General features: G+C 45.9%; 1 protein-coding gene across 1 annotated transcript in view; it reads left to right on the top strand.

Moving 5' to 3' along the window:
* The window catches only part of LRIG1 (leucine rich repeats and immunoglobulin like domains 1), a 97651-nt gene that overhangs the window by 22459 nt on the left and 56648 nt on the right, over positions 1-18544 (top strand). The window contains exon 3 of the mRNA XM_064156028.1: positions 16131-16202. Within this exon, the coding sequence (XP_064012098.1) occupies positions 16131-16202 (72 nt within the window). The remainder of the gene's footprint in view (positions 1-16130; positions 16203-18544) is intronic.

The following is an 18544-nucleotide window of genomic DNA, read 5'->3' as shown; positions in this document are numbered from 1 at the left end:
GGACAGTGGCAGGGATGTGGATTTGTTGAGAAAGATCCACTTAACGGCATGCCAATAAGACTATTTTGGGTGTATTCTGTGCTAAAACCTCTTGGTAATGCTTCTTGCTTGTCCTCATGCAGATGATATCCCTGTTCCTGGTTGTCCAGGCACACAGCACTTCTTAGACGTATTTCCCCCTGGATTTGGAGGAGCTCTATCTCTGCAGGCACATCCATGCACACATTTTTCCTTCACCCAAGTCTGTCCCAGCCCAACACTGCACAGCTCTTGTATTACTTTGTGGGCCAGCATCCAATTTGGCGTATAGGAGAGGTATGGTTTTGATTGGTTTTGCTTGAAATCCTCTTGCTTTTTCCCTAGCAGAGCTAAGCAGAAAACTTCACACATAGGTAGGAATTTCCAGTTAATTCCATAAGGTTATCAGTAAACAGGAATGGAGCATTTTCAGCAGCACCAATGTATTTTTAAAGTTTGCTTACAAGCACTTTATTGATCTAGCAAATAGATGGACAACACAGGCCCGGAGGTGTATGATAGTTAATGGGTAACCATTAAATAGACTTATTTGGGCACTTTTTATGTGTTCACATAGCATTTAAAGCTTATAAACCTGTGGAGAGTGGTTTTATGTGGAGTAAAATGAGAACCTTTATCCCGGAGAAGGTGTTCATGGAAAAGGTACAGTTGATGGGATTGCATTCACGTGGCTTGGTGTAAGCGTGAGGCTGCAGGGGGAAAAGGAGCTGCCGGTGCTAGCTCCTGAGGCCAGCTGCAGCAGTGCTGTGTACTGCCTCCCCTGCCGGTGGCCTCTTCCCTGCGTTGGAATCGGTGTCGTTCTGCGGGGGGCGTCTGTTGTGAACCTCCTGAATGGAGCGTTATGTCCTTGCTCTGGACAGGTTGTTTTTTTGGCTTTATGTGTTAGTTTTTTTTGTGTCTTGGAGCATATCTGGTGGTGGTGTCAAATTTTACTGGGAAAAAGAAATGATAAAATGGTTTCCTGCTGGCTAACCTGATCAAGCAGTAAACATGTCCTGTACCTCTTGAAGCTCTGTCCTGCTTAAAGCTATTGCATGGGAACTGGAGCTCTGTGGGAATGTGGAAAAGCCTGGCTTTCTTTTTCTTTGGTTTTACTTCTCCATACTGTATGTTTCATGGAAAATGAAGACTGGGATGTAGAGGGTTCAGTAGATGGAATGCGTATGTCAGCTGTAGCTCCTTTCTGAAAGAAATGAAAGCTGAAAAGCAGATTTGGTTCAGGTTTTTGTAGCAACACCTTCACATTGAAGCATGTGGATAGCAGGGGAGAAAGGACGGAGGGACGTGTAATTGTGATTGCAGAGCCCCAGGCAAATACTGACACCCTATTTCTTGGCAGACATGCCCTTTCTGAGATGCCTTGGGATAAAAAGATCCTTCACTGGCACTCTTGCTTGAAGCAGCCCCTCCTGGGATGGTGAAGACAGTAAGTAAAAGGGGAGAAGCTCTATGCGTGGAGCTGAGAAACGTGATGCTAAAGGGAATTTCACCCAGCAGTACTATAGCATTGAATTATGAGGTCTTTAACAACTGGATCATCTGACAAATAGCAGAGAGAGATGGAACACCTAGGGCTGTCTTCACTGCCAACTTGACATGGGTCAGAATATGGAGGATGCATGCATCTGCTCTGCTTTTTGCGCCACAAGACAGCCATTGCTGCTTTGTGTGTTTAAACACAAAAATGGAGCCCAACTGCCAGCCACAGAAGGGGAAAACTGTAAAATCCTGTTTTCCATCAGCAGTTGGCTGCCTGGGCTTTGCAGTGTGGCAAGGGTGTTTTGCTGGGCACATGTGAGATAACCTGCTCTGTCTCTGCAAGTCTAGAGAATGCACCAGAGGATTGTTAACGTCAGCCAGATACCCCTGTTGTGCGGCCTGGACAAAAGGTTATACTGGGCAGTCCTTTCTGCAGTGCTATTTCCTATACCACGCTCTGGAGAAAGTTCAGTATCACTTAGTTAACTTCTGCAGAGCCATTTCCTGTAGGTTTTGTTAAAGAGAAGCTAGATGATGTGTTTCCAGTTGCAGTCGGGTTATTTTCCCCCTATAAAACGCACTACAATTTATTTTTACAGAACTTTGACTGCTTTGCAGAGGGCTGCAGAGGAGGCAGCCTGTGTGCTTGGAAGCTTTGGAAAGTTTCTCATTTCATACCTCGCTTGCTGTGACAAATTGAGGAAAATGTGCTTTTTAATGTGGCATTGCTGCAGCTGAACTGGGCTTGGAATACAGAGTCCATGTTAAGCACATGCTCCCACGTGAGACCACAGCCTGTCTAGCCCAGCTTCTGACAATGCCCAGTTTTAGGAAGGGCTGGGAAAACTCTGCAGTAACAGCCACCTGTCCCAAAGAGAAAAAGTGTCTCCTGTTTTGTGGCTTCATGGATGTGGTAGTGAGCTGCAGGAGTGTTTCATTTCTGTGGCTTGTCAGTTGGGTGCTGGGTGATTACCCTCTGGTCTCCTCAGCTTGTCCTCTTTCATCTCTCTTGTGACCCTGTTGGTAGAGTGCTTTGGGTCCTCCATCGTGGTTCATCTTTGCACACAGAGTGCTGCACTGCCTTGCCGTTGCTCTCTGCTCAGAGCAGCAATGCTTTCTGCTGCCCTAAGAATGCTCTTTCCCTGATTACTGTGAAATGGAGCCATTTCTTACCCTTATTTGCTTCACACGGATGAATTTGCCTGCCCTCAAAAGGGCAGTTGTTGTGTTTCCAAGTGGTGAGCACACCTGTGGCCCTCCCCATGCAATAACAACCCTGGGAGTGCCTTCTGCATTCGTGTTTTTGAATAATTGCTTTTTGGAGCACAAGACATTGGTGCAAAGCCAAGGTACCTCTCGCCCCATGAGAGGTGCAGTGCCAGTAGTGAATGGTGAGCTCCTTGGCACGATGCCTGGGGCTTGCAAGGACCACTTGGAAGAACGAAAGGGTATTTCTGTTCTTGGCCTAATTGTAGTGTTAGCTTTTCTATTTTCAATGCAGCCAGGCGGCCACCCACATGGAGTTGCCTTGTGGGAGTTTTGATTTTCAGAAGCCAGTCAGGCAGTTTTAAGATGGTGTCTACTTTGGGTTATGTCTGAGTGAGGTGGTTTGAAGCAGAAGGGGAAGGATCTGTCTGCCTTTTAATATCTCTGCAGCCTTTGTTCAGATGGAGAGGTTCTCTGTGGTTGGAGCTGGGACTGGAGCCTCCACAGACATCTATGTTACTTCTGGTGGGCAGGAATGTAGGTAACTATAACAAAACGTGATCTGAAAGGCCAAGCTGAGCAGTGGGATTCCAGTAATAATAGTTAAAAGGGGATGAGATAAGCTTATACAAATACCTTCTGAACCCAGCTGTTTCGCAAGAGATCGGGTTTTTAGCTACTCCCTGTAGCAGAAGAATAGGGATGTGTTCCCCTTCCCATCCCTCTACAGTGTGGAAAGGATAAACTTCTGTAGGAGAAAGTTTGTTCCTCAATTCAACCTTGATAACATTGAACCTTCCTTTGAATTAGATGTGATGCTTTTAGCTGAGAAATTGCACAAATCCAAGTTCATTGAATAATAAATCAAGGCATCCACTCAGCAAAGTACATCATAGCCCTTTGAAGTAGATGAAAAAATACCTTCCTGGTCTGAAGGTGAAACATGTGCTCAGCTCTGGTGCTTGACTGATGCTAATGCAGGATTTGAGCTTAGCTTAAGTGCCTCAGCAAGGAGTGTGGGGAGAAGCAAGTGTGGGTTGGTTAACTGGCTGCTCTACCTGTACTCTGATCAGTCTCCTTCTCCAGGATTGCTGTAAGGCTGAGATACCTGAAGAGAAAAAGGCTACAGCCACTTAAAGTAAGGGCTTTTTTAACCCTGCAAAGTCAGTCATAGAATGCTTTGGGTGGTAAGGGATCTCCAAAGGTATAGTCCAACCTCCTGCAGGGAGCAAGGGACATCCTCCACTAGATCAGGTTGCTGAGAACCTTGTCAAGCCTGACCTTGAGTATCTCCGGGGATGGGATCTGAGCTACCTTTTGGGGCAATCTGTTGCAGTGTTCCTCCATCCTCATGGTAAAGAACTTGTTCCTAACATCCAATCTAAACCTACTCTAATTTCAGTCTGTCACTACTGGCCTTTGTAAGCAGTCCCTTCCAAGCCTTCTTGAAGGCTGCTATTAGGTCTTCTTGGAACTTTCTTTTCTCCAGGCTGAACAAGCCTGGATTCTTCAGCCTGTCCTTGTAGGAGAAGTATTCCAGTCTCCTGATTGTTTTTATGGCTCTCCTCCAGACCCACTCCCTCAGGTCCATGTTCATCTTGCATTGAGGGCTGTACTTACGTTGAGCTGGATGCTGTGCTGCAGGCAAGGCCTTACCTGAGCAAAGTGAGAGAAGTGCTTCTGACTGTGCTGGCCATGCTGCTTCCATTGCAGCCTGTTCATCTAGACATGAGATAAAGGCTTGGGAAGAGCAAGCCCGTTTGAAGAGCTGGCTCTGACTTCTTCTCTGAGTCTTTCTACAGTTTGAGTTACACTAAAAGGAGCCTGCCTTTGGAAGTGAAAGGAGTTGAAAAATAGGACCAATAAAACCTGTAAAGCTCTCAGACATTGTTTTAAAATCAGGGCTTCTGAAAGCTGTGGCATTATGTGCTGGAGCAGAGCATACTAATGATTTTTGCTGACACTTCACAGCATGGCAGTCCCAGACTCTGCTGATACAGCCTTTCTGCATGTGTGCATCCCTATGGATGTGGAGGCTCGTGTGTCTGTGGAAGCCTACTTGTTTGTGGCTGCATGTTTCTGTACAGTCACATGGTGAAACAGTCATGTACATGTGGAAGTTATATTTAAGCAACAATATCTCTGTCTGTGACCCTCTGCTGTAACAATGAACATGTAGACTGGCATATCATGGAAAGCATCAAAAGATTTAACCACTCCTTTGACTATGTTGTGACATTCTTTGGACAGAGACTTGAGCACCAGCTCCATCTGCTTTTGAAATCCTTGCTGATAGCCTGCTGCTGGATCTTGGTGTCCCAGGGATAAACACCAATACGTGAGTTATGCCAAAGTAGTGTGAATGTTTGCTCTGATAGGTAGTCCAGGCAGGACTATAGCTTCCTATAGCACATAATGAAGCTAAGAGCATCTACTGGAGGAGTATGATTTTCTAGGCAATACTTACCATAATTAGAGTAATTGCTGATATGTAGACTCAATGCAAGGGAAGTGTTTACAATGTCAAACAGTAGCTGACTTTCTCCTGCTGTCAGGAGGTACATTGTGGAGCACCATTTGGAAACTCCACTCCTTTGCCTCTGTGGTGATGCAGTGCCACAGCTTCTTCAGGCTGTATGCAGAGAAGGCTTTATTGAGGAAAATAGCTTTGTGTAGGACCTAAAACATGCAGTAGATTAATTTGCAAGTCTCTTCTGGCTTTTCACTGTCCACTGAAAGGCAGTTTCAGGGCAGATTTATTTGCCTTATTTTGCAGTGAATGCTATGTATATGTGTATATATAGCGTATATATAGCTTGGGTTTTGTTTCTCTTGATCTAGGTGGAAATGACTAATTTTAAATGCAGCCTTTCCATCTTGAAGGTCAATTAAAACAGGTTGGTGGTCAGATAAAATACAAAGAACAGAACATTTTCTTCTTGCTGTATCTATTGCTGTAACATAATCAGTGCATGTGGCTTTATTTCTAGTATTTTGTTCCAGGCTTCCTCTAAGACTGAACAAATTGAATCAGTTGGATACAGTACAGTTTCCAATTTGGGGTTAGAAATCCATTAAATTGCTTGGTGCTTTATTGGCAATACAAAGTGCTTGGAATGAAAGTGCATTATGATTGGACATTGATTACTTGAAAGGAGGGAGAGTGGATACCTGTGTAAAGTACACACCTCCAACCAGGATGGCCAGATGTGGTTTATTTGGCTTAAAATGTGCATGTTTTGCTCTTAAAACGCTGTTGTTTTTTGCAAAGAACAGCTATTTTTAAACTGCAGAGGGAGAGCTGTCTGCCATGTGTTTTTCACACCTCTAGGGGATTAGAGCTGGCCCTGAGCCGTGCAGGGCTGCCAGCCATTGAGTGCCCTGTAGGTAATCAGAGCTGTAGCTGATGAATTGAGGTTCTCTGCGTCCTTCTTTTTCACGCTCAAGGCATTTAGTTTTTTGCAGCCACTCACTTTCAAGCCATGGCATTGAAAAGTGCCGTCCTTGGATTTTGAACTGAGTATGTAGGGTGGGTATAGCAAGGAGACCAGTGGTGTAACTCCACTCAGCTGCTAGGATTTATCAGAAGGGGATTTATTTCCGCTGTAGTCAGCTGCAGAGTTTCCTGAGTGTTTTGTGAAATGGGAGCTATTGTCATCAGGTGGGCAGAAAGGAGCAGAGCTGGAAGGGATGACCACTGCCCCTGTCCTGTAAAGTGCAGGAGAGGCAAGAGCAAGGTGTGAACCCCTGTCCCTGAATAGCAGGAAAAATCTGCATGCTACTGTTCTAAGGCTTTGTTTTCACAGCCTTTTGCCTGACTAGTTTTAACTGGCACACAAATATCCCTTTGTGCTGCTTCCACGTGAGTGTGTTTTGGGGGGAGATTGCTCCTTCACAGTTGGCTATTATGAATAAGAACAAGAGAATGAAGTGCTGAGCAAATGCTGCCCACCATTAATAACTGACCAGGCTATGCTCTGATGTGGCTGTGTGGTCCTCTGCCCCATGCTGCCACAGACATGGCTGAGCTCTGCTCGTTGTGTGTTCCTCAAATGGATGATGTCAGCTATGTGCCCAAACCTCAGCATCAGGGTTTGGTACTATTACTTCCAGGTGTGTAGTAGATGCAAACACTGCTGATCAGTGCCATCACGAGAGCTGTGCCCACTGGGATCATTACTGTATCAACATTCCCAGTAGATAAACTGTGGTGCTGGAGAAGTGGAAAAATGTGTTCTTGGCTAGTTAAGTGCTCTGAGCTTACCAAAAATGCTTGTGGATGTGATTGAAACCACTTGCATCCCCAAAGAGACCAGAGCACATTACAAGTGTTTGAGGAGAAAGTATATTGTAAAATATGGGTTACTGGATGTTATTGAATGATTGAACTTTAGATGTTTTCTTACATTGTGGAAGTTTCTGAGCAGTGTTTGAGGAGTTTCTCTACTTTTCATCCACACTCAACCTGTAACCCACAGCTGGATTTTTGCAAAGTCATGCAGTGGTAAGCTTTAACTGCTGGCAACTTAACGTATTGCAGTGGGTCTTTCCAAGCATCTGAGAAAGCCAAAGGTTTCACATGGTTTATCTGCCTGAGTACTTGTGAAAAATTGCCCAACTTTCAGATGAAAATATTTACTTGGCAGAAGTGGCAATTCTTGAAACCATAACTAGCTCCTAGTGCTGCCGTATCAATGTAGTTTTTGTAGTCAGGTAGTGGAGGCTTAGCAGTTGTCCTAAGGCAGACATGTATAGTAAATTACATACTTGTTAATCCTCAATAAATTGCTTTAGTATGTTGAATACACAGTGGGGAAGCTTAATTGAACGTGTTAGTAAAGAAGTCATGGCCTCTATTGATTTGCTGGGGAAACCTGGTGGTGGTGGGAGCAGGAGCAATTTGTTTGGTAAGTGTTTTGCTGCAGCTAGGACCTTGCTCCTGTGGTTTGAGTCTGCTTTGCCATGTGGAGATGAAATCAAGAAGGAAACTTTCCATTGAATTGGGTAAAGGTGAGTTTGCTTCTGCACAGTGGTGTAAAGAACTTGCAAGGTTTTGGTTTTAGCATAGGGTTTTCTCAGCAGAGTAGGTAGCACTTTTTTATTGAGACAAACCTGGCGGGTGATGGGTGGAATTTTATGGCTAAAAGACTTCCACATCCTGCTGTTCCTCCGAGCTCTTACCTGTCACAGGTGGTGGAACAGGATTGCTTTAAGTTAGGTTTAATACAGCTATTTTTGTTTGTGTGTCCTTGTTGAAATTTGTTTCTCTTCGATGCTTGCAGCGGTGGCTCAGTGTGCTTTGGAGAGGATCAGTCTCCTTCAGGCAGTGCAGCTTAATAGAAGCAGCAAGCAAAGTGAAAAATTGCTGCAATTAAATTCTGCCTGCTCCAATTCCTGCAGCATTCTCCGTTTGCTGTGTACAATGCTGCCTTTGACTGGGCAGTCTGATTAAGAGCAGAGGAACATGCAATCTTAATGGCAGGGTTTGTAGCCTCAGTAACTGCAGGCTATGTGGCTGCAGCTAGCATTTGTTTTCAGCAGCTGAGTGGTGTTTCACACCTTGTCATTCGTGCTTGCCTTGACCTGCTGTCTTCTATCGGTTTGGGTCTATACTGACTGCTGCCTCTCCCGGAGGGGGGTTGCTGTGCCAGATCCCCAGGAAAGGGGAAGACACTGTGAATCCCCAGCCACAAGTGCTGCCAGAGCCAGCAGGATTGTCTGCAGAGATAAGGGTTCACAGTCCTCCCTCTGCCATTGAGCCTACTGGATGACTTCCAAGTTACTCCACTTCCTGAAATCTCACTTCTTTTGGAGCATGAAGCAGTTGAAATATTGAGAAAGCTCTAGAGTCAACCATGATCAAGCCATGGTGAAATCACAGAATTATCAGAGTTAGAAGGGCCCTCAAAGACCATCCAGTTCCAACCCTAGTCCGTGGGCAGGGACACTTCCCACTAAGTCAAGTTGCCCAGAGCCATATCCAGCCTGGCCTTTAAGAGCTCCAGGAATGGAGCCTCCACTACCTCCCTGGGCAACCTGTTCCAATGTCTCATCACTTCATGGTGAAGAACTCCTTCCTAACATCTAATCTGAATCTACCCTTTTCTAGTTTTGCTCCATTGCCCCCAGTCCTATCACTTCTGCCCTCCTAAGAAATCCCTCCCCAGCTTTCTTGTAGCCCCCCTCTTTCAGGTACTGGAAGACCCCAATAAGGTCTGCTTGGAGCAGTCTCTTCTGCCAACTGAACAGCCCCAGCTCTGTCATCCTGTCTCCACAGGAAAGGTGCTCCAGCTCTCTGATCATCCTTGTGACCCTTCTGTCTTCATGTGTCTCCTGATGCTGCATAACCATAGCAAGAGGTCTGTAAGGGCCTGATTGACCTTTACACATCTGTTGTGGTGTAGTTGCATGTGTGATTATGTAGCTTAAGCTGAAGCTGCTTTACCTTGTTTTGAAACAGATGAAGCATTTGCGGTGTTTGCAGGAAATGATCTTCCAAGCAAAATACAAAAGCACAAAAGAACTCTGCTTTAGCCTTGCTCAGGTTATTAAAATAGGAAGAAGTGTCAAAAGACATTTGTGTAAGCTGAACACAGCCTAAGAAAACCTGACACTGCCCTTTTAGAAGAGACAAATAAGTCTGTAAAAGTTTCTTCTCACAGGAGATGGAGCAGCCCCAGCAGCAAGTGTAGTTTGACACAACACTCCAGCAAAAGACTCCTCCACCCTTCCTCGGTCACCAAGAGCTTGGTCACCTGTTGGAGCCAGGGAGTCAGCAATGATGGAGGGATTTTTGTTGCAGCCTTCTGCGAGCAGATTAGCTCTGGTGGTTGCCTGCCAGCATCGTATCACCCAGACGTCTTCATGTGCCAGATGTGTGGTCTTGGCCTCCTTATGAGCACAGAGTGGCAGAGCAGGAGGAGGGACTAGGGCTAAGAATGTGTTCCTGAAACTTACATGAAGATAAGAAGATAGCATGTGGGTGCTACAGCTCAAGGAACTAAATTGAATTGCAGTCCAGCAGGATGCTTCTGAGCGCTGTGGTTTTGATGAGTATTCTTTGCATTAATGACTATGTGTGTCTGCTGGAGTGTGTGGTAGCCATTCCTTGGGGGTCATGCTGCAGGAATTTCCTTTTAGACAGTACTGGTGGGCATGACTCAGAGTGATTCATGGTGCAGTTTTCTTGGTGTCTGGATGACCCCTCAAAGTTTGTCTTCACTGTCAAATTAGCTCTCATTATGGCTTGAGGTTGCCCTTAAGTTGACTCCCTTCTGCACATAAAGCCCCTTATATGAGCAGGCTGTTAACCCAAGCTAACATGATGCTGCTGCTAATTTGAGCTAGGGCATAAGTAAAGCCTGAGTGAGCACATTCACTTAGCTGTGAACAGGACCTCTCAGCGATGGGACATAGCTTCACCCATGTGGGTACTGCTCCTGCTTTCATTGCCCTGCTGTCCTGTCCTCTTCAAAGCACCTGCAGCAGCAGGCTGGGACTTTCACCTAAGGCATGCTGTGTTTTGTTACCCTTGCTTCCTTCCAGGCGGTAACTTCTGTTGCTGCTTGGCATGGGACGTTTTTGTGCCTCAGCAATGTCCCTTCTCTTGTAGCCTCTGCCCTCAAATGTGAGTATCCTGGAGGTTTCACAGCCCAGGCAGTCAAAGTATTTTTTAGCAGTGTGGGAGGTCATGCTTGAGTCGAGTTGAACCAAGCCGTAGTGTGGGTGCAGACCCCTTCAGGGCATCCTTCAGCAAAGAAATATTTCTGTTCTTTGTCCTTGCTGACAGTAGAACTGTTATGCTGAGCTGCGGAGCAGTGGCATAGAGGTGAGGGTGATGAGGGAGCAGAGGGGTATAAGAATCTGTAGGTTTCTATCGCTTTAGCAGGCAATCTTGAAGGAAACACAGGAATGGTTGTGGTGGGTTGGGTGAGTGACTTCCCCATGTCCCAGCTTCAGCTTCTGGCAGGACACAGCCACTTCAAAAGAATCTGCAAGAAATCCCCCTGAATGTAATTAAGGATTGCATGTCTAGTGTGGCAAAGCTCCTTCTGACTCCTGTCACCGGGGTGGCTTAGCAGTGTTTAGTGGCCAGTTGTTTCGGGGGGAACTGAGGGGAAGGTAGTGAAGGGTAGCTCTGGCGAGCTGGCACTAGCTACTGTGACTGTTCGGCTGCTCTTGCCTTGTGAGAGCAGAGCTTGGACTTGTGCTCTGCACTAGAATTGAAGGACAGACTGAAGCTGGTTCTTTCTGTCCTTACAGCCCATACAATACAACCACCCTGAACGTTGTTGCGGTCTCTGGTCAGTTTGTTTCAGTGTTAAGCCTGATGTGTTGTTCCTAATGGGAACTCTGCTGTCGCTTTGGGAGCTCACAAGCTTGTATAGAAGAGAAATTGGGAGTGTGCTTTCATCCCTGCACAGCTGAGTGCTTCCAGCATGGGCAGTATGTCCCCTTCCCTTGTTCCCCCGGCCCCCATCCCCAAGCTAATTCAGCTGCAGCCATGCTTTTCATACCCAATCAAGTGTGCATGGGGCCTCCATCCCAGTGCTGTAAAGCCATCTCCAAACATGTGGGAAGAGGCTGGTGCCTATTCAGTAAGCTGTGCACTAGGCAGCTATCTTTCGACAGATTAGCCAGAGGAATTTCCATTGCAGGGCTCAATTGTTCCGGGCCCTCGGCTCCCTTTTGTGCAGGAGCAATGAAAAGTTGTGTTATGACAATGGTTGACAAAGTGTTTAATGAAAACCACAGTTGGTAGTGGCAGAACTTTGAGCCATCCTCCTTTTCTCCAATGCCTGTCATCAGAAGGTGCAGAAACGCTTTTGACATAATCTTCTGTGCTGACAGATAAATGGTTTTGATGTAAGGGTCGGAAACCTTCCCTAGGCCGAGCAGGGTTCAGCTATTGTCATGGTGAGTGGAGACCAGGAGCGACACAGATCTCCCTTCCTCTGTCTGCCAAGACAGCCAGGCAGCTCTCTTTTCAAGAGGTGACTTTTCTTTGTGCTGCTCAAGTTCTCAAAGCAGAGTTGAAACTTCTATGTGAGCTCATGGTCTACCCTGCACCTTGCCCAAGGAGGCAGGGTTGGCATCTCTTGGTTCAAAGGGCTTACTGATCTCTTCTTGCTGGCAAGCAGGACTCTTTATGTGACAGCATGCTTACTTTCAGGAGGTGGTTTCGAGGCAGACTGCGTACCTGGCCATTTAACAAGGCTTTCCATTCAGTCTCTGCAGTGTGCAGTGATCCACTGTGCCACTCTCCCAATGCTAAGAGGAAACTCTGCTTTCTTACTTAGAAGCTGGAATGGGTGGACAGAACAGGCCCCTTCCCCTATTGGTTCAACAGATTCCCAAGCATGCCATTAAGCCACAACAAAATTGAGGAACCCCCATAAACTTCAGATCAGTGTCATCAGGGAAGAAACAATATGAATGTGAGGGGCCACTCGTGCTGATGGCTCTGCTCTGCCCTGCCACCATCTCTAGAAGCTTCTGGCCTTTGTAGGATGCTTCCCTGAACTTCGACCTGAGACTCTCATTCAGGGTTTAGGTTGTCTGAATTTTCTTTAGTTCTTTTGGAGCAATCAAAATCTCCTCCTGTGAATAATTCAAGAGAAATACCTACCTGTGCAGGAAAGTTGGCAGACTCTGGGCAGGTTGTGTTCTGCCTGGGTATACACAATCATTTCACATGTGGATGCAGGTGCCAGGCAGAGGGCTGCCCATGCACCAGAGGCAGCTGGAACTAGCATAATCCACTGCAGATAATGCTGTATAAACTGCCAGCACCTGAAATAACTTAAGGGAGTGTTGATTTGGGAGAGAACAGACTTCTGGGTTTGGAGGGGTGTTTGAAGAAGACATTTTAGAATTCTGCTGGCAGAAACCTTGCTCAGAGAATGGCTGTGGCATCAGACCAAGGGGCTCCTTTAAGGAATGTGTCCTTTGCTATGAGAAAGCAGAAATGTGGCAGTTTTCATCAGTGGAACAGCTGTGCCCCTGAGCTTGGCATCTCTAACTAGCCTGTTCAGCATGGAGATGCCAAGCTGATGGTGATGTTGCACAGCCTGCAGCACTCCTTACACTGATGTATGTTTGGGACCTCTGCTTAGTGGTGGTGGGGTGTCGTATGCACCCATGACTTAAAGTTTGGAGTTCTTTATTTGCATTGCTGGAGCCCAGTCAAGACTGAGGCCTCGTTTTGTCAGGATTGGGCAAACCAAGACAATCCTTACCTCAATTTTATTTACAGTCTAAATAGACAAGGCAGATAAAGGATGGCTGTGACAACAAAAGCTCTGGAGAGGTGATGTGACATGACCTGGTCACACAGCAGGAGATTAAAAGAGCTAGGAATAGCTGAGGGCTTCCTGACTCTGGTCCCAGTGTCTATCTACTGGGGCACATGAATTCATTCTCTCCTTTGAATGCTGTGGCTGGCATGCCAAACACTGTCCAGTGAGGAGCTCTGGAGTTTGGAAAACACGTCCCTTGATTACTAATGCTTTGAGCTAGAAGTCTGTGCTTGTATTTTAACTTACACAAACCAGCTGGTCTCAGAAATCAGGTAAACTCTTTATTCTGTTGTATCTATTTCAGTTCAGGTTTCCTGTTTTGCAGTGACTCCATTTCATTTGCCCACGTTTTTGGAACAGTGGTTGGTGAGGGTAACTGGCGGTTGGAGTAGGTAGTGTGGGGAGAACTGAAGACTTTGGTATTCAGAGAGGTGGAGCTCACCTGTATTAGTATTAGAAAGTCTTTCTGCTGCTGGAGTAGGCAAGTTACTGTGATGTTAGAGCCAGCTACTTGCATAGTGACAGATGCTCAAAAAGTCACTTTGGATGATGTTAAGCTATGGCCATGAAGTCCTTCAGTTTATGAAAACCTTGTCTTTTCACTTGAGAACTTCTGAGATCAATGTCAGCAGCACTTGGGCACTGGCTAAGCCAGGGGTCTAGCCCATTTGACAGAGGTGGGGATGATCACTTCAGTGCCTGTGCTTCTTAGTCTATTGCAGAGGAATGTGTTGAAGATAAATACAGGAGAAATACAAAGGCTTGCAGCAACAGAAGGCATAGAAATACATGAGATGGATTCCTGCACAGTCATGACCGTGGTTGCATTTCCCCCTTGCAGTTTGTCCCTAGTATTTCTGTGTCAGCTTTATTATACTGAGCCTATAGGACATTACCTGTTGTGTATTCTCCTTTTGTGTGTACATCAGGTAGTGGCAAGCTCCAACCTGATCTTGCTGTGTGGCTTAAAAAAACAAGTAATCTGTGGGCAAATTGTGCTTTAATTCATAAATGTGCTATGAGTATGAACTTGGCTTTCAAAGGCACTCTGAGTTTAAACTGCAGTTTGACTTCTATTTAGATAAATGCCTTTGAGTTCCTAGTGAAATGGATATCTGCTGCAGGCTGGTATTGATTTGAAAGTCTCTTGAGTGTTTTAAAAGACAGTAGGGACATACGGGACAGCATATTTTAAACCCAGGTGCTTGGCTAGGTTTTGCTCTTGGTGGCTACAGGTCTAGAGTCTGTGAAGAGCCATCCTGCATTGTTGATTTATGGAGCCTGCTTTCATGGCAGATATTGGCAAAAAATTGAATGTTCCAGACTAGATGCAAGGAGCTGCATTCAGAACTAGCTGCTCTGAAATGGTGGGGAGCAGGGTGTGTGTGAGAACTATTGAATGGTTCCTGCATGTTTTGAGGACTTACCATAAATGCATTCTTGGAGGGCAGGTGATCAATAACTGCTTTTTAGCTCAAAAGAGGTGTTTAATGCTTCCTGCTAACCATGCAGAATTGGTAAGCTTTGTAGTCTCTTCAGGTCTTGCTTGGTGTTTGTCAGTATTGCTTCGATTTCTTTTTGTTGCCAGAAAGTACAGCGGGCTAGCAGGAGCCATCCAAATAGGAGGTCTGTCTGTGTTCTGGCAGCTGCTCTGTTTTTGTGTTCTTCAGCGGTTAGATTGTGTAGCATGTTTGTGAAAGTTCAGTAGGTGCCTCAGTGGCTTAGGTCCTGTTTGGGCTCTAGACAGTTGGGTTCTGTGGGCACAGGTTTGAAGCAAAGGCAATAGACAAGCTGGGGAAGGTTGGCTAGTTTCCTTGCCAGACTGGCTTGGTGGTTTGAATAAGCAGCTGAATGTTTGAAGGCTTATCTAAAATCAGGCTGTGAATCTCTTGGGTCATGTTCCAAGGTGCAGCAAGAGGGTGTAACCTCTCTGCAGAGGAGACAGGAGGGCTGAGTTTTCCTCAGGATAATATCCTAGAGCAGGGTAAAATTAAAGTGGGTCCCCCTCACAATTGCCTTACGACTTACTGTGGTTGCTTTTCTACTACCACCCACCAGTTTGCCTCCTCCCCCTCCTTTAGATTGCATATTCGGAGGAACATGCCAGCATCATGTTAATTAGGCCACTTGTTAATTTCCGCATCTTTAGTCATTTGGTCTTAATTGACCTGTGTCCTCCTGGTAAGCCTCCAGCTGCAGGTTTGACCTGTTGTGCGTGGTGTGCCGTAGTGCTTATCTTGCAGGGGAGACGTTGCTGTTGTGATGCAGCAGGGCACGGTGAGGCTCTTGCTTTGTGGTTTTCCAAGCTGGTGCTTCATTTGCATTATCTTGCCTGGTGGCTGTCCGTAGCAGCCATCAGAGTGTTGCTTCCAGAAGCACCTTCAGCTCTGGCTGTATTTCCAAACAGGGCTGTCTTGTGAGGCAGCTCTGCTCTCCGACCAGAATATTTTACTTGCAGCACCTTATTTGCCACCCACAAGTGAAAGACTATGACATGATCTGAATTTGGGAGTGCTGGGTAGTCAGAGTGGTGGTGGTTGGTGTTGAGGGCCAAAGGGCATGCTACTAGGTTAGACTGCCTGAAAGCTCTAATGGCTGATTACAAAGAAACTGTGTTACCTTGCTAGAAAACTTAGCCTGTGTTCTGTTTACACATTGTAAGTATGCATGCTTGCGTATGTATTTAGTGTCTAATGTGATACTAAAATACATTCCACGTGAATACAGCTATAAAATATTTAGCAGAAAGGTTGTTGATTGTTTCAGTTCAGACTTTAATTTGTCAGGATTAGTTTTGTGGTTGTGAATAACCAATAGAAGAAGAATAAATGTAATTGTGTAATATAAAGACAAATTAGAACCACACTAATGCTGAAGAAGAAGAAAAGTCTTGGAGCTAGGTAGCATTTAGATCATGGAACTGAGCTGACTGGCTGCTGTTCAGCAGAAACATACTGCCCTGATGTGTTGAAGTGCTCTTGGAGAAAGAGAAAACCCACTAGAAAACCCAGGCAGCTCACTCATCTGCTGCCATCCAGAATAATGAAAACTGTTTTGCTGAGCACAGTAACTGCACTGTGCTGATCCAACTGTCTCTTGTTTTGACAGAAACCTGAGCTACAACAAGTTGACAGAGATTGATCCTTCTGCCTTTGCAGAGCTGTCCAACCTGCAGGAAGTGTAAGTATTATTTCAAAGGTTCTAATTGTGTTTTGCCAGGGTGGCTTGTGGGCCAGAAGGAAATGGGTATATAGTTTAAGACAGTACCTTCCCTTAGCTAACTTGAATGAGCATCTCTGACTCCATGTGGAGGTCTGTTCCCTCTGTGTTGTATCTGTGATGGTTTTCCTTCTTGTTATCTAGCTGCTTTTGATTTGTTTTTAAACCAATCAATTAACAGAACACAACATCCCAATTAAAACAACACAGCTGTTATTGGAAATCATTGGAGTTTTCCTCCTCGGTGTTGTGCAATGCTCTGAGAGCAGTTCAGCTGACACACCTGAACATACACACAAAGCTCCTTGCTGAAAGGATAACCCTGAAGCAAGGCAGAGCAGCCTGGATTATGATACCTGATGCCAACCTAACCCAAGTCTCCCAGGAAACAAAGCCGTAGTGTAGTGGATAACAAAGCACTTAACTGTGTCTCCTCCTTTCTGACATTTGTGCTCCTTTTGGAACCAGAACAAGTTTTGTTTGAAGGCTGCTAGGAGAGGCTGAAACAGCAAAGCTGTCTTCTGCTGTGGTGGGGAAAGAGAAGGAGCTGGTGAAGGTCTGAGTGGCTGTGCCTGACTCCCTTTTGCTGCTGAAAAAAGCTCGTTTAGAGAGTTGCAGGGTTTCCTAGCTCTTGATCTGTGTAAATGTGTAGAGGAGCTGCCTTGTCAGCTCTTCCCAGTGATTCCAGGAGCTCCGGTTTGGGGCTTTGAAAACCGAAAGTGACTAAAATTGCAAGCGTTGGGTTAGGTAATGAGCTGGCGTTGGGATGCTGAATCGCTAGCATACTTGAGGTTTGGGCTCTGTTTGAAGAGCTACTGATGCCTCATGGGAGGCTGTAGGGGGGAAAAAAAAGCAAAAACGTTTCCTTTCAGAAACAATGCTGCACTCTGTATATCTTGCATTTTTCTCTTGTCCTCTGTTTTTGTTAACTGTTGGCTCTGGAGCTTTTGGAGGGGCCAGATCCAGACTGTTAAATAGGCAAAAGCATTTGATGCAGTGGGAGTTGTGTGGGACTGATGGCTGCAGGATGGGATCATGGGGATTAAAGTATTGTCTCTCCCCTGGCCTGATTGCCCCTAGCTCCACTGCTTACACTAATTGTAGGTCTTGTAATGATAGGACAAGGGATAATGGGTTTAAACTGGCAGAGGGGAGATTTAAACTGGATGTTAGGAAGAGGCTTTTTACAGTGAGGGTGGTGAGACACTGGCACAGGTTGCAGATGACATTCTGTGATTCTGTACTCCACAACCTCCCTGGAAGTGTTCAAGGCCTTGAGCAACCTGTTCTAGTGGGAGGTGTCCTTGCCTATGGCAGGGAGCTGGAACTGGATGAGCTTTGAGATCGTTTCCAACCCAAACCATTCTATGAATTTGGTAGGGATCATGATGAAGTGAGGAATATGAATGTCAGGAGTGACTGCAGTGCTGGCTTCAGTTCATCACAACTACCATAGGAAAGGGAAAGTGATGCAGGCCAGCAAAATGCTGCCTGTATGATCTGATGTCTCAACTTTTCCTTAAACTGTGGAAAGCTTTAAATTGCTCTGAGCTTAAAGAGGAGAATTGCAGCCCTGATCCCATGAGACTTCAGAATTATCCTAACATGCTTGTGGCTTAGCAATAGCTTGTGTTTGTGGAACTGCCTGAAGGCATGTGACTTCAGAGAGCAGTGTGGGACCGGGAAAAGTCCGATTCCTTGGGCAGGGAGCAACCCGTGCAAAGCACAGCATGCTGCCAGAGCAGGACAAGCCGTGCACTGAGCAGCCAGCCACTGAAAGTATGTCAGGGTTCAGAGGAGGTTAGTGTAGCCTGCCGAGTAATGCTGCAGATAAGAGCTGCTTGCTGTGTCAGAAAGGCTGGGTTAGGAAAAAGGGAGAGCAGAAGAGTGAGTAGGAGGGGAAAGGGAGCAGTCAGAAATGCAGGGCAGAGGATTGGAGTGGAACCTGGAAGGGCAGGCTCTGGAAAGTGTGAAGGAGAAGCTCTATTAAGAGCCCTATCTACCAATCTGGGTTGCTTTTGAATAACAGCTAAACCACAGACCACTGCAATAAACTGCATTTCACAAAGAGAACCACATCTGTGCTGCCAGAGCATCTCCTTTCTGGTTTGATTTTTTTTTTAAAGCACTTTACAGACATTCATGAAATAATCATCATGCTGTGGTGTGCCATGAGACCAAGTCAGTGTGTTGCTGTGCACACTGTGCTAGGCACACAAAGTCACCCTCAGGCAGAGAGATCACCCCAAATAATAGCTGCATTGATAAGACCTGAAACCTCCCGTGATGCTTGAAAGAGAGTG

This window comes from Pogoniulus pusillus, chromosome 16 (assembly GCF_015220805.1).
Source record: "Pogoniulus pusillus isolate bPogPus1 chromosome 16, bPogPus1.pri, whole genome shotgun sequence".
In the NCBI taxonomy this organism is placed as follows: Eukaryota; Metazoa; Chordata; class Aves; order Piciformes; family Lybiidae; genus Pogoniulus; species Pogoniulus pusillus.
Note: the sequence above shows the minus strand (reverse complement) of the source record. Positions and strands in the feature narration are given on the sequence as shown.